Source organism: Salvelinus fontinalis, chromosome 35 (assembly GCF_029448725.1).
Source record: "Salvelinus fontinalis isolate EN_2023a chromosome 35, ASM2944872v1, whole genome shotgun sequence".
NCBI lineage: Eukaryota > Metazoa > Chordata > Actinopteri > Salmoniformes > Salmonidae > Salvelinus > Salvelinus fontinalis.
Genome location: NC_074699.1, coordinates 18,314,363 through 18,336,048, shown reverse-complemented (window position 1 = coordinate 18,336,048; position 21,686 = coordinate 18,314,363). Strand labels below are relative to the sequence as shown.

Sequence of the window (21,686 nt, the reverse complement as noted above, 5' to 3'; positions counted from 1 at the left end):
AGTAGGAGTTCAACCATTCAGATTGAGTGAAAGGGTTTTTGTTTATATATCTACCTTACCAAAAATATATTGCATGATATAAAAGTAAGAGAAAATGTTAGAGGGAAACTATCATAGGTTTGTGCTGAGGGAAGGAATATTCATCTGTAGTTTAGCCACAGCAAGCTAAGCCTCAGCTAAACTCTTATTCATAATGAACACCAGAGGGAGCTGTTGATTATAAATGATCTCATCCTCAACTGTTATACCAAAAATACTGGCTCCTTTTATCTGTGGTTATACTGGTGCTGCTGACAGACCCCTCTGAATTCGCTGAATGAAGAAGTGAACTGATAAAGTGACATGTTGTGGAACTGCCTTGCATGATTAGTAATATCGTGATGTAACTACAATTATGTAAAATATCGTCGTCATCATCATCAGATACTATGTGTGTGGGTGAGAGGAGTGGAGACTAGAAGGAGAGAAGTACTGATTTGTTTGAGAGTGAGATATAATCATTTTCTGACATATTTGTTACGGCTTCGAGGATGTACGTGCATCTTTTGGTGTGTCTTTCCTGGGATTTTCACATCTCCAACCACCACGATGGGCATACATTTATGCAATTATTGACTATACAGTGAGATTGAGCATAGTGTCACTGAAATACAGGTATTTGAATACAAGACCCTATGGTACCCAATCCGATGTTCAAGAAATTATACCACATCCCTGAGTCACATGTCGGCCCCATGCTTCAGAGATGCTTCTCGGGTTCCTGATTGGACATAAGCGGTATCGCATCACCGCACTTTCATTATGTTCCTTTATGTAAACTTCCCCTTGTTTACCGGGTGTTTCTTTTCTTCAAAGAATAGATCAGAAATCATACATGAATACATTCTAAATATGTATGAATTATTGAAACCATATATTTCGATTGAATTCATTATATAATTTTAATAGCGACCTACTTCTTTATCGCGGATGGATACGTGACGGATCGGACAAAAAATAGTTCCGGTTGAGTTTAGGAGATCACCTTGAGCAGCTGGGTGTAAGAGAAATACGTCAGTCTAGCAGTTGTTCATCGAAGTAAGGTGAGTCTCGTCACAAGATCTATAGCTAGCTAATGACATGATGTACGTTTGTTTTGCAGGACTTCTGTCACCAAATGGCCCTTTTATTCATTTAACGGTCTCATATTATGTGTTGCCAGCTGGTTTCTTTAGTGACATAGTCCCGGCAATGGATGTATTCCGAAAGAAAACTGTCTAGATAGTAAGAGGTAATAGTAGTGGTCACTTGGAACAATCTTAAACCGCAAACCATGTGGTGTTGTAGCCATACAAAGAATGGTGTCGTTTTGTCAGTGACTAACTCAGTATGATGCAGCTTTCTCAAGTTAACTATTCATACAGGTGAACTTACTATTTAATTACTATTTTTCTGAGTGGTGTTATTTGTCATGAACTATAACATGGTATCAGTCTAAAACATGTAACGTTATTTTAAAGCGGGGAGAATAGTAAAATACGAGTGCGTTTGTCTTGTCTCGCGTGGTGGGTGTGGTTGCCCGATGAACTTGGAATTCCATTGGCCAGTTTCTCTTCGCAATATCTTAAATTCGTGAAACTGTGACGCAGAGATGGAAACGTGCGCTGTGGCGCATTAGTAGATGCATTGTACTGCAAAAAGATGACTGCGACCAATTCTCATGTTACCAACTTATTATTAAAACTACCGATTAATTAATCAAATGTGCGGTCCACCCGGCCTCATGAACAAAACTGTTATTCGCACTGTGACTTTCAGTGGTCTGGTGTCCTTTTGTTGGAATTAAGTTTACAACAAACACCTTTACTGCAGTGGTGTGGCCTCACTGACATGTCAAACCATAGGGCCCTATAAAATCCGCGATACGGAGAACGCAGACAGAAAAAAACATTTTTTTATATGGCCCTAAATATGTCACAATGGATTGGCTTTGTTGACACTGGGAGGGGGGGGGGGAGTCAGTGCAACCTTCTAGAATCCCTCCACTGCAGTGCCTGTTTATTGACTAGTCATAGAGCAATAGTATTGATGTATCAGCCTCCATCAAACCCTGACCTTGGCCAGTTCTTCCATTTCTCCCAGCTCCCAAATCAAATGGTTATGTAGGCCTTCCCTTTTTAATTTTTTTGATGAAGCCTGCCTAAACTAACTTGAACAATTAGCACATTTCATATCAGAAATGTATGCTCAGTCAGTCTCGGAACACATTAAGGTTTAGTGCTCCTCCTAAAGTCTGGTTAGGACTATTCCTGAGATGTTCAGCCATTGTTATGTAACAGATTCTTCTGGCCCAGAGCCCTGTGTAGGAGGAAATACAAGCCACCCTGGCCCTATACTCTACACAGCATCAGCCAGGTCACTTGAGGGAGCTTCTATTTTGGTGTGCTAGGGCATAGTAGCACTTCTCAGTAGGTTAGGAATCTTGTGTTATCAGTAGGGACAGGAGTGGCTGGGCTATACTATGGTATGTCCCAACATAGTTCATCTCGTAGGGGTGTGAGAGGCCTAGGTTATAATGTATACTTCAGTGCCCTATCTGGCAGTCTGCATACCCAGAGTACTGGGGTGGGAGCACGTAGGCTGCAGGCCCCACAGTAAATGTCTAAAATACTCCCACTATGGTGTCACCTTTTAGTCATTTCCTGCTGTAACTTTCCAGAGTGTCATATATCATGCAATAGCCCCCTAATGGTGCATGGTGAGAATGACTAGGCACCTCTTCCTCTGAAGTTTGTTCTCAATGAGGTGAATCTGAAGTACTCAAAATCCCCAGGTTGAAAACCCCACCTATGACTCACTATTTTGCACAGCATATTCCCAGTCTCCTACTCAACTGCTATTGAGAGTTGAGTAAGAAGAAATCTAGCCATGGCTCCTCTGTGAACTGTCCTTAACCTGGTGCAGTGTTGAGGGGTGTAGGCCTACACTGACTGCATTTGTTTTTCTGCATAGTCCTGCTGCAGCTGGTGTCACTTCCATGCAGTCTGTCATGCATAGTGGTAGTCTTGCCTTCTGCTCTTGGCTATGTCTGGCAATGTGAGACTAGCATAGTGCCTACAGGTGCTGCGTAACACTAGGCGGCAGCGTAGCAGAACATGGTTACTTTTTCCTGTGTAATGCAATGCAGCACAGAATGCAACGGTGTTACCTGACCATGATGTATGGCTACTGCCACCCCATTGCAGCATGACGCAATGCACTAATCCCAGGCTAGCATCTTGCTTTCTACACATGCTTACCCTGTGTACATTATTAGAATACACATCCAACATTTTAGAGCCCTAGGGGTGATCTGACCTAGTGCTGCCAACATTGTTTACCACAGCACCCTGTCTCATGTACATCTGCAGTATCAGGGCACGCAACCTGCTCCTTGGATGCAGTAGCCTGGACTGTGTGTGCTGCAGCACATCCTCACTGAAGAGAAGCGGATTTATTCCTGAGCTGTGCGTAGGCAGGCAAGTCACTACCAGGAGTTCCTGTCTATCCGGTTAGCTCTGCTGCTTTTCCTGCTGCTTTCTGTGGGGACCAGCGGTCACACAAGCTGGGCATCCTCTGGAGGTCTGTAGCAGCTACGTTCTTGTACGTCCACAGGAAGAACAGAAAGGTCTACTGGTACGTCACATAGCTGAATGACGAGACTGACTCAATCAATGTAGCGCAGGGGGAGAGCTAGGCTTCTCGAGGTCACCAGTGTAGGATTATAGGCTACGTCAGTGTCATCATGGCTGCTCCTAGGGTGTCATCTGTAAGGCAACCTCTGGCTATGTTGCCAATGCGCAGTGGAGACATCGCGGTGTGTGTGTGTGAATTTGTGAGTGAAAGTGAGGGGATGGGGTGAGGGGGCAGTAGTAGGCATGGAGGATGTAAAAGGAAGGATATTCGGTTCCAGTGAGCAGTGCTGTTGGAAGGGTTTGGATAGGATTGATAGCAGCAGAGCAGCTCTAAAGTTAAAACTAAGTGACCCAGATGCATGTCTATTACTGGTGTGAGTCACTGGCCCCAGGTCAACCCTTACATACTTTACATCTTTGTCACAGGCATATGAATGGTGTCTCAGTAATAAAGGGTGGCTCAGATTGGCATGGCCTTGGACTCTATAGCATCTTTTGGTGATACATCAACCCAGCTGTGTGTTAGTCACAGGGTAGGGAGGATTTCCTGAGGAAGCATAGCTGGGTCATGTCAGGACTCCATCAGAGGCTGTAGGATAGTTCAAAACTAGTCCCTGTTGATTTCGTGGGAATAAAACCAAAGTGACCATATAAACAGCAATTGCGTTATAAAGTGACACTGTATGCATTTTAACTGTATGCATTTTATGTAGCCTATGGCACTGATTTCAATGTGCAAATGTTGAACTTGATATCGGCAACCTCTTGAGTTTGTTGCTGGTTACCTAACCAGCCTTTGTTGGCACTTGACATAAGAGCCCATCACATGTCTCACCCCCCCCAATAAAAATGAAATCACTGTTAGGCTTTCTGCAGGCTGCTATAAACAGTGTGTTCCAGGGATAAGAATGTAGGCTTCATTTGAGACGAGACATTGTAGGATTTCTGTTCAGCAGCCTCCTTCTGCAGTCTACATTGTGCTCTGTCTAGGGGCTACCCCCTGCTGTCGTGCTGTGTACGCAGTTGGGAGTCTGGAGAGAGCAGGATGTGACCGTGCTCACGTACAACACTGGGCTGCTGCCTTTGAGGCTCTGTGACGTCACTGAGCTGCTGCCTATTGGTTTTACTGCTGCTGTGTGGCAGGGCCCTGTCACGATTCATTTACACGCTGGAAGAGATGAGCTGAGTGTAGGCCTGGTTCTAGAGGGTAGCCTGCCCTAAATAGTAGTGGGGTGGGGGTGATCAATACAGTTACATATCAGGATATTATTTTTGCCAATGTATCGTTTTACAATATCACTATTTTTGTGCTAGTTGGCTGTACCTGTACTGAAACTCCAGTATTTTTCCTTCATAGTCTGTTCTCCATCTTTTTAAATAGGGAGTCAATTTGTTTTCAGAGCTTTTTTCCCATGACTGAGTACTTGTTTTCTTATGGCTCTCTCTTCCCTCTGCAGCAGGCATATGGTGATCAATATGTTTGGACCATCGAATCGTAAGAAAATCACAGTATCGACTCGCAATACATATAGAATCGTGATACAATATGTATCGGCACCTAAGTATGGTGATAATATCCTAAGGTCCCAGGAAATTCCCAGCCCTGCTGAAATGGCCTACTGGCAGAAAGGAGAATCTGTAGCCAAATGAATGAGAACAAGGAGGTTTTGGGGTGCAGAATACATTGGCGAATGCAAATGTTAGGCTAACAAATTTAGCCTCGGCTAGATTAGTAATTCTGAGGGGAAATATGTGATAAGATTGTGTTTTGCAGTAAGCAGGACTACTGAGGAAGATAACATGCTCTCTGTCCCTATGCATTCTGCAGATTCCAATATATTTTTTTAAAGTAGAGTCTTGAAGGTCCGCCAGACTAGTGCAACTGACATCTGTTCGCCACAAGGTAGACTAACAGATGTAGCCTATTAGAAAGCTTAGTATTTCCTAGAAGCTCCACCTTGAAGCAACCAGTGAGCGTGTTCTCTGTTCATGTGAGTGTTACTCTATAATTTAGACTGGGTGAAAGTCAACTCTACACTGGTTAGTGTTTAGGCTAGTCCAGTTTGGTAACCCTGTCTTGTGTCCAGGGCAGCCCTCCAGGGATCCCCCTTGTCATGCATACCTTCTGGCTGTGGTATGTCGCTATCTATTGCCACATTCCTGGGTTACAACATAACCATGGCAACAGAGCCCCTGTCACAGCTTAGAGTTGCCTCAGACTCCACACTCTCAAAGTAGCAACGCTCCACCTTACACAAACAGAACTACCTCATTGACTGTTTTTTAGCTTGCCATGGAGAATTTGGCCTGGCCTACAGTACCTGTACAAAGAGCCTGTTTTGTTATACTGTCAAGATGGACACTAGAAAAGGGAAGTGTTTTGACTCTTGAGCAAGAGAACTTTGTGGTGCTATGAAGTAACCTATTGGGTTTGATGCAGTACTTCTCAATGTCCCCTTGTTTTTCAACAGCTCTGTATTGAACCATGTTGAAAGTGATCTGTCCCAGGTTGGAGGAAGTAATGAAAACACTGTGCCAGTCAGGGCTGCGGTTGCCATGGGTGACTCGGGAGAACACAACGTGCAAACAGCTCAATGTGCTTCTCACTGAAAGAATGCTGTGGAATGTTACTGTAGCCCAGGGTATATTATAGATCAATCGTATTTAGGCCCATGTCTTTATTGTCTTTTGTGCAGCCTGAGAACCAGCAGGGAAGGGTTTCAATCACACTTCCTGTTTTTTCAGATGTAGTCTTTTGAACGGGTTCCTCATTCCACAAACAAACCGTTATTTGCACAGATGTCAGTTGATTCAAAGCCACATACTGTGCCTCCAATAAGCTGTTGTGTGCTAATTCCTGAGGCTATACAGTGTTGTAGACTGGTGGATCTAAAGTTGATGGTTTCATGAACCAGTGTGATCCTCTGTGTTTAATGTGGCAGTCCAGTCCATGACCTGATAATGCCTGAGATTGGTGACACTGAATTGAGTGAACCATTAGCACCTTACTGTCTTAGTAGTATGCCCTTCATATTACCTCATCTCTCTCCTCCAGGACTTCTTCAAAATCTGCCATCATGCCCGGTTCAAAGTCTCAAGATATGGGCTCTGCCTTCGTCCAGACGCAGCAGCTCGGCGCTGCCATGGCCGACACCTTCCTGGAGCACATGTGCCTGCTGGACATAGACTCTGAGCCCACCACCGCCCGCAACACTGGCATCATCTGCACTATTGGTCAGTGGCTACACACACACTAGGCTAGGGTGGTATCCAGATTGTCTTACCTTCTTACTGACCTTGTGCATTCTGGGATATTCGTTAATACCGGCACTGAACACAAGGGTTGCTATTTTCAAACCCCACTGTGCCTCTGTAATTCGAAGGTTAGCAATGCTAACAGGTATATGTAAAATCCCATCAAAAATGCTAACGAATGCATTGCCAAATGTCTGACCTAAACTATTTGGAGGACAGACAGCCATCTAGCTGAAGATGGGATAACTAGCTACTAAATTAGTAAACCAAATGCACAACTGCATAGCTTTTAGCACATTAACTTAATAGTTAGAAGATATTTAGGTGGCAAACATTTAGTTGTGAATTCCATACTGTAACTACATCACCTGGCGCGTGCTGCACAACCGTGAGTGACTCAAGGCTACGGTCTTGTTGTGTGCTTGTAAACACCACGTGTCTGAGGACTTCTGCTGAGTTTCATAATGCAAAAATGATTTAACAGGTGAAATTCTTCATCACAAATTGACTGAATGTATTTACTTAAAGTAGCAACAAATATTTAAATAGTTTCAACAGTATTGAAAAACCATCCCGTGGCTATTTCCAAATACCCTGGTATATGGTACATCGCCACACACAATGGATGCTAGCTTTCAAATGTCTGTAGGCCTATACTATTTTTACATCAAGACCCTCTACTATAGGATGATGCTGTGAAATACCTACGGTATGACATCACACTAGTGTGGTGTGTATGTACACTGTTTAAACCCAACCTCTAACCCTTATCTGTCATAACAGGGCCAGCCTCACGCAGTGTGGACATGCTGAAGGAGATGATCAAGTCTGGGATGAACATCGCTCGCATGAACTTCTCCCATGGATCTCACGAGGTGGGTTCCCTAGCATGTCTAGACACCTAGACTGCTGCAGTGGAGGATGATCACAGACTGGATCCAGACCTAAATCGTATATATCTGAATAGTAGTGAGTGGGGGGGGGAAGTCAGTAGTTACATATCAGGATATTATTTTCACGATGTATGTGTTTGACTATCTCTATTTTTGCACTAGTTGGCTGAAACTGCACCAAAACGTCAGTATTTTGTAATTCATAGCTTTTTAAATGGGGAGCAAATTTCTTTTCAGCACTTATTTCCATGACTGATCAAAACAGGTTTCTCATTGCGCGCCCACTTGTCCCTCTGCAGCAGACATATGGTGAGCAATATGTTTGAAACATTGAATTGCAATAAAATCCCAGTAATGAATCGTGATACATATCGCATCGGCACCAAATTATTGTGATCATGTCGCGATGCCCTGGCAATTCCCAGCCCAACTGAATAGCACAAACCCACACAGGCTGTTTTGATGAGCTTTATGGCAAGTTTAGCTGCACCAAGGTAATTTAAGTAAGAACAATAAATCAATACATAAGTACATGGGGGGGACATGGTGTGTGTGTGATTGATATATCTATCTCACACACACATGACAATTGGGCTAGGGGGTATAATATCACATTACACAAGGACCTTAAGGGACATACACTTATAATTCTAACAGCTTTTTTGTTAGAGTATTTAATTGTCTTTAAAAAAAATGTCCAAAAGAATAATGAAACTAATTACTATTAATTCCATGCAATACGTCTCCATAATAGTGTAAAATCTTCATGTGTTCAATTATAAATCTATTGATATCTTACCACAGATTCCTTACGTGGAGACAATGCCAAAAAAGATGAAACACTGTTTTGGGTGGTTAATTCAAATTGTACCTTTTTTCTAATGGTGTTTTTCTACAACTTCTTCATATTGTGGTTGGCAAGATAATATTTAGAAAATAACAAAATTTAAGGAGGTTCTTAAGTAGGTGTATGTGTGTGTGTGGCAAGATCCAAACTTTTTTCCAACAGATATTATCAATAAAACTGTTCCAAAAAGGCATGACATAAGGTAGGTTTGTATAGCGCTGTTGTTGAATGGCCCAAAAGGGGGAAAAAATACATATTTCCGACTGATGAGACAACAGGGTTAATTGAAGATGGGCTCTGAGGATCAGGTCTTGACACGTTCCTGAATAATAAAGCAACACCGAGGGAATGGCATCTAAAACATTGCAAAATCTTTAGGTGTTACAGGGATCTTGTATAGCGATAAGAATTCCTTATAACTAAGTAAAAAAAAAACTCTGCATTTACAAGTTGGTTCACCAATAGGATATTATTTTGGAACCAATATTCTAAAAACAAAGCAGTATTTTAATACAATATGTCCCGATTATTCCATATCTGTGTGGAGAAATTATGACGAATTTGCTGACGAAAAGCAGAGTTTCACTGGAAGTTTGTCGATTATTATAATTGCAAACCAACATGAAGTAAAGGCCACCAAAAGTAGAGAAGACATGATGAGGAATAAAGTTCCACATAGAAGGGGGTCTTAAGATCAATTGGTTAAATCAATTCCTAAGTATTATTGAAGTGCAGAATTCAGACCCCTGTACTCGTGTTCATTACTTCAGTTTTTTCCTAATGTAGTGGGTACAGTTTCTCCACAGAAATTTTAAAAGCATCTGCTTAATCTATTTGCTTATTTTATCGTTAAGTTGTAAAGAGCGGCATATGTTAGCCTAGAGATAATGAGTGCCAAGAGTTGTGCAGAGCTGTCATCAAGACAAAGGGTGGCTACTTTGAAGAATCTCATATATAAAATATATTTTGATTCATTCTTTTTGTTACTACATGATTCCATGTATTATTTCAGTTTTGTTGTCTTCACTATTATTCTACATTGTAGAAAATAGTAAAAATAAAGAAACCCTTGAGTAGGTGTCAACTTTTGAATGGTACTGTGTACATGAGACCTTTCTCACTTACAAGTAAGTATTAATAACTACGTAGAACAATAACAGTAAGTCAGAGCAGATCTGTATGCATAAAAAATAAATACAACTTTCAGTCCTTGAGTTTGTAAACAAAATAGGCTGCCATTTGGTCATACAGGGAAAAAAACTAAAAAATGATTGAGGTACCTGAGTAGTCTGGAAAATTGTGACCCGAGGCTTGTTAGATAGTCATTACAAGGAAAATGGAATATGGATTTCCAAACTTGATAAAGCATCGTCCTCCGACGTAGGCAGGATTCTGCTCATTTTGTGCTTTCTTGATCGTTGGCCACAACTTGTTCCTCGTTTCTATGTCCTCCAGGCTGAGATGCTTGGCGACATGCAGACCATGGCTCTGAAGGAACGGCTTTCCAGACAGCATCCCTGTAGAATCTGGCAGTAAAGAGGATGATTTCCACTTGGTCTTGAATCGTTTTGCTGTTGCTTCTTGCCGATGCTCAATGCCGACGGTATCACCGACTTTGTTCTTCTCTGCAGGTGTAACTTCTTGGCAGATCCGGATAGCAGCGCGCATCCTCATTCTCCACCTCGGGCATGACGTAGTCTCAGGATCCATCTTCTTGTGTATTGCTGCAGATCAGTGACGTTTATGGTAGACATTGTTATTCTGTTCCACCTTTTCCACACCAACTGTAGCCACTAATTTTCACATCCTTGATTTTACCTCACACAAACTCCAGTCTTTTTCCAGCCTTCGATTACCATGGTGTTTGCACCTACCATTTTCTCAATGGTGTCAGACCTGGAGTTGATGAGTAAGGAGAGGGTAGCCATGCTGTCAGTCCCTGTTGGGTTTTTTGGAGGATGGAGGTTTGCACGGAGTAACCGGTTAAAGAGGGGAACTCGTCATCTTCAACAGACTTTGAAAGCGTGAGATTATCCATAGGGCAAGCATAGTTATGGCAGTTGTCGAAGAACGTTCCTCTCTTGTTTAGCAATAGAACGGCTAGCTTCTATTTGTCACGGCATCGCATGGACATGATTGGTGCGCAGCTCGCTAAAACATCTGTTCAAGCTGCCAGCTTGAACGCCTCCCTGCTCCAATGTCGTCATAGTCTGTCAGACATGCTTCTTTGCAAAGTATCAGCTACCTTCAGATCTCGTTTGAATATGAGATGTTCTAGGTGCCAACCAGGGTGTGCAGTTCAAGGGTGATCCTGACCAGACAACTCCAAAGGTAAGCCCTAAACTGTGAGATGGAGCAGGCAGACAGCAGTGGAAACCTTACCTGAGGTAGCTTGTGCCACTAAATTCTTAATCTGTGCCTTCCTCTTATCACCCCACCCAGGGTGCAGGCCTGGAGCAACCGGTTGCGTCACTCCCACTCGTCACACTGTCATCTGCTTCAGTTCTCTGTTCTGTAGAGGTCACTTACCAGGCCAAAGACGCTTCCTCTGTCTTAACCTGCTACTCTCCGGCAGGGGGCCTGAGCCACTCACCTTGTCATCTTGTCTGTCTCCTGGCCCTCTACTGGCTGTGCTGTGTCATGGAGGCTTATCAAAATGTTAGGATGGGCACTTCCACGTCTTTATTTATATTTTCATGAAATTACATTTCCTCTTGCTGAAACTAGACCTGGCTTCGTCTGACTAGCTGCTCTAAGGCATATGCTGGAATGTAGTTATCTTGGTGTAATTTGGCACTGCACTATTGGCTCCCTTTGATGCCAAGGCTGTTTGTGGTGATAACTGGGAAGGAGAGAATGGAAATGAAGGCCTGTGTGATTACCTACCAATTAAGTGCTTAGGTAAAGCTCAGGTTACATTATCTAGATGGGGAGAAGCAGCATGAGCCATCTGGGGCAGCTGTCGCCAAGGGCAATGCTAGCACTGCCACTCAAGAATATTAGTGTAGTTGTAATGTACATGTGGACAGGCAGGTTGTAGTAGCATATGTAACTCTTTGTAAACAGTGTTCTCTTGAGTAAATGTCCAGGTCATACTGTCTGTGAATAAGGTTTCATGTTAACCACACTCATGTTTACAACTGAAGGGTATTGCGCTGTGGGTGCCTAATCTGAATAGGGACTAGGCATAAATCAGGGGTTGACTTTAAGCTCTCATGGGTACTTGCCCATCTGGTAAGTTGGGAGCAGTTTTCACATGCCTGAAGATTATGGTTACTTGTCCAAAATGTATTTGGTTTTACTCTTGCACATGCCGTAAATTGAATTGTCTTTCACTCCAACATGGGGTTATGAAAAGAACTTTTTGGTGAACCAGCCATAGTGTCTGGTGAATTAAAGTTCTGCTGAATATAAACAAATATTTTAAATCACAGAACTGAAACTTGCTTTTCTCTCTTTACCTTGCTGAGAAGAGGTATTCATGATGTGGATTATTTATCAACTCAACTTTCTATAGTAGTCAAGTGGAAAAATAGTTATTTTTGGCAAACTATCCCTTCAATGATGAGGCTCGCGAGGGAGTTGCGTTTTCCACAAGCCTTTTTGTCATGGCAAATTTAATGAAACTGTAGACCCACTTCCTAGCTAGCACACTAGGCAGCTAAGTCAAATGAATATTCTGTCTAAACTGAAACATTTGAATTGTGAGGTGATTTCCTAAATGGAGGACTGCAAGCGCCACTTGATCTGTGACTCGCGCTACTGACATGGGTGCGTCTTTCTCATTGGGAGTTGAGACATGCAGTTAACAGCATTAAAAAGAGTTTAAATTCACCAGATTTGGTGGGTGTTAAGTGGTTTTCCTTGTTTGATTTGTGAGTTTAAACTTTGTGGGGAGGTGTTTTTATTATTCTCTATATTTTTTTCAACTACACAGAGGGTAGCTAGATGTTTGACCTGCCGGTAACAGTTGTCTAGACCACGTCCTTGATTTCGTTCAAAATTTCTCACGTTTATGCCCTGATACAGTATGTTGTCAGCTGATTTATGCTCAGTTGTGTGACTTATTACACCGAAACTAGGTTTCCACCCTCCATGAGATGGCCTGAGCCATCATGTCGTCACTGTAATGTCAATGTCTGGCTGATGCGTTGTTGCTTTAGTGTTAAAAGCCTGTTCAAAAAAAGTATTTCCTTCTCTGTTTTTTAAATTCTATTCTGTTTCACAGTACCACTGTGAGACTATTAAGAATGTGCGTGAGGCCTGTGAAAGCTTTGAGGCTGGCAGCATCCACTACCGCCCCGTGGCCATCGCTCTGGACACCAAGGGACCTGAGATCAGGACTGGACTTATCAAGGGAGTGAGTAGAACAATCAACTACCATGTTCCCAGCACACAACTGATTGGAGGCCCTATCCAATGTTTACTACACATTTTGTTGTACCAAATATTGAGTACAGATGTGGGATCTTAATTTGAGCCAGTTTGCTACAGCAGGAAAATAATACTGCAGCAACGGGAAATTAGAACTATAGTTAATAGACATTTTTGTAGGTGTTGATCCTTTCTTAGGGCAAAATCAAGCCTGAAATTTTTATGGAATTGCAAATTTCATAAGCCGCCTTAAACCTCAAATATACAACAAGGTTTACATTTCCGGCATATTTTGGACTACTTCAAGCTTGAGATTGGTATGGTAAAGGGTTAGAGATTTTTCTTAATCAATTTTAAACTCCTTTTACTTCATTGAGTAGTTGAACCCCCCATAGTCGTTGTTCCTATTGAGACTCATCCATGGTCCTTTGTGTGTGTCAGAGTGGCACATCTGAGGTGGAGCTGAAGAAGGGCAACATGATCAAGTTGACCCTGGATGATGCCTATCAGGAGAACTGTGATGAAGACAATCTGTGGCTGGACTACAAGAACATCACCAGGGTGGTGGAGCAGGGCAGCAAGATCTACATTGACGACGGACTTGTGTCCCTCCAGGTCAAGGAGATCGGTGAGTTCATGTCTGGCTCCCACTTAAGAGCTGAATAGACTAGAGAATATTCCTTTGCGGATCTGTGAGCCCTAGAATCCCTTCCCTTACTGAACTTTTGGGTGGTTGGAGGATGGCCCGATGGAGCTTCCTATTCTTTATAGCCTGGAGAAGTTATTGGTGTCTCCTTCAATGTGTGTCCCCAGGTGAGGACTACCTGATGTGTGAGATTGAGAATGGAGGGACCCTGGGCAGTAAGAAGGGTGTGAACCTGCCTGGTGCTGCTGTGGACCTGCCTGCCGTCTCTGACAAGGACATCTCTGACCTGACCTTCGGCGTGGAGCAAGGAGTGGACATGGTGTTCGCCTCTTTCATCCGTAAAGCAGCTGACGTGCACGCTGTCAGGAAGGTGCTGGGAGAGAAAGGCAAGAACATCAAGATCATCAGCAAGCTGGAGAACCACGAGGGAGTGCGCAGGTCTGTGTGATGGCATTAAATGCACAGAAATACAAGCCGATTTTTGATCCTTGGCTAGTAGAAATTGTGCTCGACTGGGCCAGTGCCCAAAATCGTTACATTCCGTCACTTGATTCACATTAGAATAAATGGCATGCAGTATGTCTTATCATAGTTTGTAAACATGATAGGAATGTTAAATCTGAATAGTAAATCCGAATAGTATGTCTGACTCTGGTTTCCCGTCCCCCGTGCAGGTTTGATGAAATCATGGAAGCCAGTGATGGCATCATGGTTGCCCGTGGAGACCTGGGAATTGAGATCCCCACAGAGAAGGTGTTCTTGGCCCAGAAGATGATGATTGGCCGCTGCAACAAAGCCGGCAAGCCAATCACCTGTGCTACACAGGTCAGTGTACTTGTGACACCTTTTTTTAAATACAGGAGATATTTATTTTTCCACAGGGATGCTACAGTTTGTTGTGATGTGAAAGGTTGTGTGTGTTATTACACTGTTGGTAGCCTGACATTGTGAGCCCCTGTCCTTCCCACAGATGTTAGAGAGCATGATAAAGAAGCCCAGACCCACCCGCGCTGAGGGCAGTGATGTGGCCAATGCCGTGCTGGATGGAGCTGACTGCATCATGCTGAGTGGAGAGACCGCCAAGGGAGACTACCCACTGGAGGCTGTCCGCACACAGCACATGGTGAGACAGTGCCCCCTACAGTTACCATCCAGTACTGTCCTTCAGTCTGGGTGTCATCAGCCCCGGACTACCACTGGTCCTGACCTACATCGTATAGACCTATCAACAGCAGGGTCAGGGCTACTGGAAGTCATGTTGCTGAGGAAGTCGCACTCATTTCCACTTACACATTTCTCATGTTTTATGTGATGTTTGTCAGCAAAAGCAATCTGGATTCAGCCGGTATTATATTGAGTCATAATGTTGTAATGATCCATAGAATGGTTGCTCACTAAGTTTTAATAGTACAGAGTGTAGGACATGGGTGGAGAATCTGGCTGACGCTGCCCTCATTTTCTTCTACTCAGGCCTTTAACAGCTGACTAGTTCAGCTGCTGCACTTCTCTCTGGATATAGGCAGAAGTGACTCAGCAGTCCTTGAGCAGCTGCCTATGAGTTCACTGCAGCACCATGTCCTTCACACTCTTAAACACGTTTTTGCCTCTAAGAGTGCATTGTGAGTTAACTGAAAGCACTGTCCTACACAAGGACTGACATTAGGCTCAGACTAACTCTGCCTCTTAACAGCTTCTCTTTTACGGTCTTCAAATGTTTTCCCTCTATTTTTTTTTTTATTGGACTTTGAAAGCTTTCTTCTTCGTTTAATTTCCTGTACTACCATCTCTTCACATGTGTAACTGTGTAAAGCATGCATGTTTTACCACCAGTTGACTATAGTCATCTGCCTATCTCGTAACCTCTAAACAGCTAAGTAGTTTGAATGAGCAGTCAGTTTGTGTGGTATGTAGTATCGGAATGTAGTTCTAACTATAGAATTACCATTACTAAAGCAGTTTAGTGTGTTATAATGCTGTGATGTGTTGCGGTGTTAGATGCCATAGCTACATGGACTGGCTGCGGTGGCCCATTGGATGTGTTTTTAACATGTATGTTCTGTTCTTGTCTCACTAAACTGCACTCTGACTAAACCTACATTTCTCTCATTTCCCTTTCCCTCTGCCTACCTCTCTATCCCATCTCCTATTCCTTTCACCTTAACTTCCTACCCTCCATCTCGTCTCCTATCACTCTTTCCTTATATCTGTCTGTCTGGTGTACTTCCTGTCTGTCTGCTACATCTTGCCTGTGCCAGATCGCTCGCGAGGCAGAAGCAGCCATGTTCCATCGGCAGGTGTTCGAGGACCTGCGGCGCGCCGCACCACACTCCACCGACCCGGCCGAGGCTATCGCCATCGGAGCCGTGGAGGCGTCCTTTAAGATCTTGTCCTCTGCGTTCATTGTGCTCACTAACTCTGGAAGGTAGGCAGGTGGCTGTAGCACGGCTGTTTGGAAGGGGGACTCAGGTTTGTGAGAAGCCAGAGTAGGGAGAGACGGGGACTGAATGAAAGGGCATGGCACACGTTTACAGGTCCTTAAGGTCACAACAAACTGGAGACCACTGAAAGTTGACTCATTATAAGAATGGTCTATATATCTGGTAGTGCCTCTGATTGACAGCCAATGTTTTAGTCGTTACATCCACTTAACTCTGTAAATGAACTGGACCAGGACTGGATAATCGCTTGCCATGCCTCTCAGGTGCGAGGCGCGCCTCGTGGTGGTGTGACTGAGTGTAACCCTCGTGCCTCGGGCCCACCCTCGCACTCAGATGGCTCGGGAGGCTGAGGCAGCCACCTTTCACAGACAGCTGTTTGAGGAGCTGCGACGCACCACCCACCAGGGAGGGAGGAGGACGGGCGAGGAGGACGGCAGGGAAGAGGGAGGCAGACGGGCGGGGAGGAGGACGGCAGGGAAGAGAGGGGAAGGTAGCGGCAGGGAGGAGAGGGACGGGCAGCGGCAGATAAGGGACTTACAGAACATGCAACTCTGACCCTTAACATCCTATTCCCCTACTTTAGATTGGTGGGGAACGGTTGCATGGTCCCAGATAGATGTCACCCTTCCGTGTGGGTGGAGTGTTCCAGGGTGGGTGGAGGCAGTAATGTGAGCAGGGTGGGGGAGTGTTATGGGTTGGCGTGAACTGGGTTGTTCTAACAGAGGCCACTCTGTAAATGATAAATACAAGTAGAACACTTTTATTCATGAAGAGTCCTCAACATTATTGGGAACACCTGCATTGATAGAGCCATACAGTTTGTTGTCAGGGTAGAAGGTTCTGCAGCTGTATTGACAAAACACTGCAGTAGTTATTGAGTTGTGTTCACTCTCACATCCGCTGACCCTTTCTGACTGCTCAACCTTGACATTTTCCTAACTATTTTTAACTCTCATTGTGATGACTTTGTTTGACCGATCTAGAATGACTGTCTTTGTAACCCCCAACAGAACCGACAGGATGAAATGTTAATTTTGACTGTGGCTTGTTTTAATGTTCACAATGAGACAAATCCTTAGACTTGTCTCCCATTGACATCAATGCATACTTATTTTACTATAGTAGGTCCTCCACTAATCAAATCATTAGTTTCCTAATATTTCAGAAATACATTTCTATAAAGTTTCAAATTTCCCCCCTTTCTAGATTTTGTGTAGGCTTTGTTCAAGCCATATTGCCAGTATCTGAAATGGGAATGGCAGCAGGCCTTGGGTGTGTCCTTGGCTGAAGGAGTCTGAGCTGTGTTGTCTGTGTGCAGGTCAGCCCACCTGATCTCCAGGTACAGGCCCCGCGCCCCCATCATTGCTGTGACCCGTAACGGCCAGACCGCCCGCCAGGCCCACCTGTATCGTGGGATCTTCCCCGTCTTCTACAACAAGCCTGCCCACGATGTATGGGCCGAGGATGTCGACCTCAGGGTCAACTTCGCCATGGAAATGGGTGAGAGTCTGCAGCCATTAAATCTCTCTTCGTGAGCTGTAAGATCATGTGTTCTGTGTTCACCAGAAAAAGAGAAGCTCGGTCAGTCCGTCAGCTTCCAAACAGTCTAAACCATGGGTCTCCAACCTTTTTTTGTAGCATGAGAGCTACGTTAAAAATACATTTTAAAAAACGTCTAGGTTTCAAATAGGCACGCTAATCCTCACCCCTGCAACTCTTCTGTGTCATTAGTGTACAAGATAAAATATTGTGCTGTTTTCTGTCAATATACCTGGTAAAATAATTAAGCAATGAGGCCTGCGGAGGTGTGGTATATGGCCAATATACCACAGCTAAGGGCTGTTCTTACGCACGGCGGAGTGCCTGGACACAGCCCTTAGCCGTGGTATATTGACCATTTATCACAAACCCTTGAGATGCCTTGCTATTATAAACTAGGGACCAATGTAATTAGAGCAGTAAATAAAAGTTCTGTCATACCCATGGTATACGGCTGTCAGCCAATCAGCATTTAGGGCTTGAATCACCTAGTTTAATGGTTAATAAACCACTCTAAGAGTGCTCCTATAAAATAGTTTTAGTTTCTTCTCCCAAATTCTGTTTTCTTTTAATTTCTTGGTTTTAGATTATTTAGTTTTTCACTGCATGCATTTGAGTAAACTCTGACAGACCCAGCTCATGAGCTCCATTAGCACCATATTGTAATTTACAATGAAAAATGAATGTGTGTGTATGCAACAAATGTTAGTGTGTTGTGTCACACCGCATCAATTCGTTCCTCGACTCACACAGAAGTAGTTTGAAACTAAATGTACCGGAGCCTGTGAATCTAGATGTGTATCAAATTGTCTTGAAAGGGAAAGATGCACACCGATACTAACTTTCCTTGCTAGCTTAAAGCTTAAGTTAAAATCAATTCACTACCCTAGAACTTTGTTTGATCATATGCAAAATATGCCTTTTTCAAAGCTGACTGTCACCAAACATTCACTGGGTTAATCATCTTTCCCTCAAGTCTCCCTCGCCAAACTATGTGCCTCATGAATGACGGTCTTAGAAACAGCTTGCACTTTATAAAAGGAGATTGCTGTTACTTTATAAATGTTGATCAGTACAATAAAGTCCCAAATGGAAGGGAAGCTGTCACCTGTAGCCCCAGGAGACAAACTGAAATCAGCCAAACGAAGCTCAACTCAAAGCATCCAGTGAGTAGGCCTAGGCTACATCTTGATTTACAGTTCATCAATAGATTTACTATTCACATAAATGATTACCTTGATGTAGTTGGATTGTTTTTACCAAAGTCAAATTGATTGTATAATTGATTCATTAAGGCATACATGGCTGTCTCAGAAGAAAATGACATTTTTAAACATTCCAAATGTAATATTGAACTCAATCTGGCCAAAGATTTATCAGATCAGTGTTGGAGACAGAAACTAGGCTACAAGTGCCATTCTTTGACTCTAGATAATTTCTTGCTGTGGTATCACGATGCTGGACCTGGTATCACGATGCTGGACCTGGTATCACGATGCTGGACCTGGTATCACGATGCTGGACCTGGTATCACGATGCTGGACCTGGTATCACGATGCTGGACCTGGTATCACGATGCTGGACCTGGTATGGTGTTGACAACTGTGCTCTTTGTTTTCCAGGAAAGGAGCGAGGGTTCTTCAAGGGGGGAGATGTGGTGATCGTCCTGACCGGATGGCGCCCAGGCTCTGGCTACACTAACACCATGCGTGTGGTCGTGGTTCCTTGAATTATGACTACCCTCTTTCCCCTTCTCACCCCTCCACTGTCTTTCCCTTGTCCCTCTGCTCACCACCCCCTGTCCCAACACCAGGGCTGACTTGTACATCCCACAACAGTTTAAACTCACTGAAACAAACACCTGGTGGTGACTTAACCAATAGGAAATCTCCCCACTACAATCCACTCCTCTCCAGGGTTCCCCTCATGTAGGTGTGTTCTGTTCTCCCCCTGTACCCCAATCTCCAGGGTATCTGTATGCGCCAACCAGAAATGGCTGTATTTATTCACACACAAAAAAACATTTATGACTATTACATTCAAACCAGACTGAAAGGCTAGGTTGCAGAGCTATTGATCTGTGCATCCTGGGCTCTTCTGTTTTGAGGGAGGTGGGGCACACCTTAAGAGAGCCTGCTGTACTGTAACTTGTAAATAAAACACACACTCCCATTCCTATAACGCGAACAAAATGGCGGCGATCCGAAGCGAACAGCTTTTCTTTATGACCCTGTCAGTTAAACTCTTCTCCCATACATAGCTCCTTGTAGTGCTGTCTGTATTTATATTGTGCACTGTATACTTGCTTTCTTTACACTCCCAATCTACTGTAGACAATGTTACATTCTGTGTTATACTTTTGTGAAAGGTGAATTTAGATTCTGGGCATCAAATACTATGTATATTTTGTCTAACATAGAGAAATCCTATAATGTATTGGGTGTCCATGTTTAGTTTGACTACAGTTTTTGTTTTGTGTGTTGAAGTATTCTTAAAGCCCTCACATGTATTTGTATTTTGGTCATATAACTAAGTTGGCACTTAAGAACCACTGTATGTAAGCTGCTACATGGTTCTCTCAAATTAATTATGTATGAGTTTAGTACTTTGAGGGGCTTTCAGAGGGCACTGGGGGGTGGATAAAGGGATGAGTTGGACCTGCCCCCCCCCACAACCTCTTCATTCCTCCTGCACCTGCTCTCTAGTTCCTGTCGGTGATCTAGTGTGTGTGTTTAAATGTCCAACTGCTTCTTTGATTGTGATGGTAGGGTCTAACACAATGTTAACTGGTGTAATGAGTTGTCCTTCCTGACTGGATTTCAATCATTAAAAGAGACGAGCACCTGTCTTGTTCCTGTCATGTTATTACGGTAGTCTTAAACCCAGCTATCCTCTTAAGGTCAGACAGACCATTTGTTGTTGTGTACATGCCATCTCAGAACGGCTTGCCCCTTTTGAAGCTACTCACCGCTGACGAACTGTTGACACTACAGTACATAGAATTTAGACTCCAAATGTGCCTCAGTTCATTTTCTTAATGTGGTCTTAATACTTCAAGGACTCCATGATATCAAGAAATTAGGGAAAGTCAATGAGTGTACTTGATGCCAATTTCAGTGGGTAATTTTATTGAACAAAGGCGTAAGAAAGCGGTTGTTGGTCACTGGCAGTCCTGGCTGTAAACCACCCCCACCTGCCTGCTTGCCTCATCCATCACCTCAGCCAGGAGCAGAGAGTCTGCCTGAGATATCCTGGGGCTCTCCTTCAGGCCACATACGAGAGTCGCCAGAGATTGCGTCTGCCCGACTACGTCATTCTTACACTTTGCCAGGCGCCATCAGTGCAGATGTCTTCTGATGTAAGCTCTGCCTAGATAGAGGTACAACTGTTCTCTGAGGAACACTCATCAAATAAAATGTTATTGTCACATGCACTGAATAGAACCGCTATAGACTTTTGAGCAATGCAGAGTAAAGTAAAAAAGATTTGCTAAATGAAAATAAACTCAATGTTTTGGTTTCATGAATTTAAATAAGACCCCAGAAAAATGTCCATACACACAGCTTATTTCTCTCATGCACAAATTTGTTTGCATTTGTCCTTTGCCAAGATAATCCATCCACCTGACGGGTGTGGCATATCAAGAAACTTATTAAACAGCATGCTCTTTACACAGATGCAACTTGTGCTGGGGACAAAGGGCCACTTAAATGTGCTGTACGCAGTATCCTCTGTAGCACCTTACAGTTGGAGGCCGAGCAGTTGCCATATCAAGCGGTGATACAGCCAGTTAAGATGCTCTCAATGGTGGATCTGAGGGCCCATGCCAAATCTTTTCAGCCTTCTGAGGGTGAGGTGTTGTCGTGCCCTGTTCACGATTGTTGGTGTGTTTGGACACAGAGGAACTTGACTCTCTCACCCTGCTCCACAAGAGCCCCATTGATGTGAATGGGGGTGTGTCTGGCCCGCCGCTTCCTGTAGTCCAAGATAAGCTCCTTTGTCTTGCCCACGTTGAGGGAAAGGTTGTTGTCCTGGCACCAC

At 43.7% G+C, this 21,686-nt stretch overlaps 1 protein-coding gene across 1 annotated transcript; it reads left to right on the top strand.

Annotated features, from left to right (window-relative positions):
* Window positions 1-973: 973 nt before the first annotated feature.
* Window positions 974-20,489, top strand: LOC129834435 (pyruvate kinase PKM-like). Its single transcript, XM_055899409.1, has 11 exons — window positions 974-1,082; window positions 6,709-6,887; window positions 7,692-7,783; window positions 12,877-13,008; window positions 13,464-13,650; window positions 13,836-14,106; window positions 14,343-14,493; window positions 14,639-14,791; window positions 15,924-16,090; window positions 17,425-17,606; window positions 19,268-20,489. The coding sequence occupies exons 2-11, from the start codon at window positions 6,731-6,733 to the stop codon at window positions 19,372-19,374; spliced, it is 1,599 nt and encodes a 532-aa protein (XP_055755384.1). The 5' UTR covers window positions 974-1,082; window positions 6,709-6,730; the 3' UTR covers window positions 19,375-20,489.
* The last annotated feature ends 1,197 nt before the right edge of the window (window positions 20,490-21,686 follow it).

What these genes read in the sequence shown, in the direction of transcription:
- LOC129834435 (XM_055899409.1), top strand. Translation starts at nt 6,731, where the DNA reads ATGCCCGGTTCAAAGTCTCAAGATATGGGCTCTGCCTTCGTCCAGACG. An exon ending in GGACTGGACTTATCAAGGGA is followed by an intron (nt 13,009 to 13,463) that starts GTGAGTAGAACA and finishes TGTGTGTGTCAG; the next exon opens with AGTGGCACATCTGAGGTGGA. An exon ending in AACCACGAGGGAGTGCGCAG is followed by an intron (nt 14,107 to 14,342) that starts GTCTGTGTGATG and finishes TCCCCCGTGCAG; the next exon opens with GTTTGATGAAATCATGGAAG.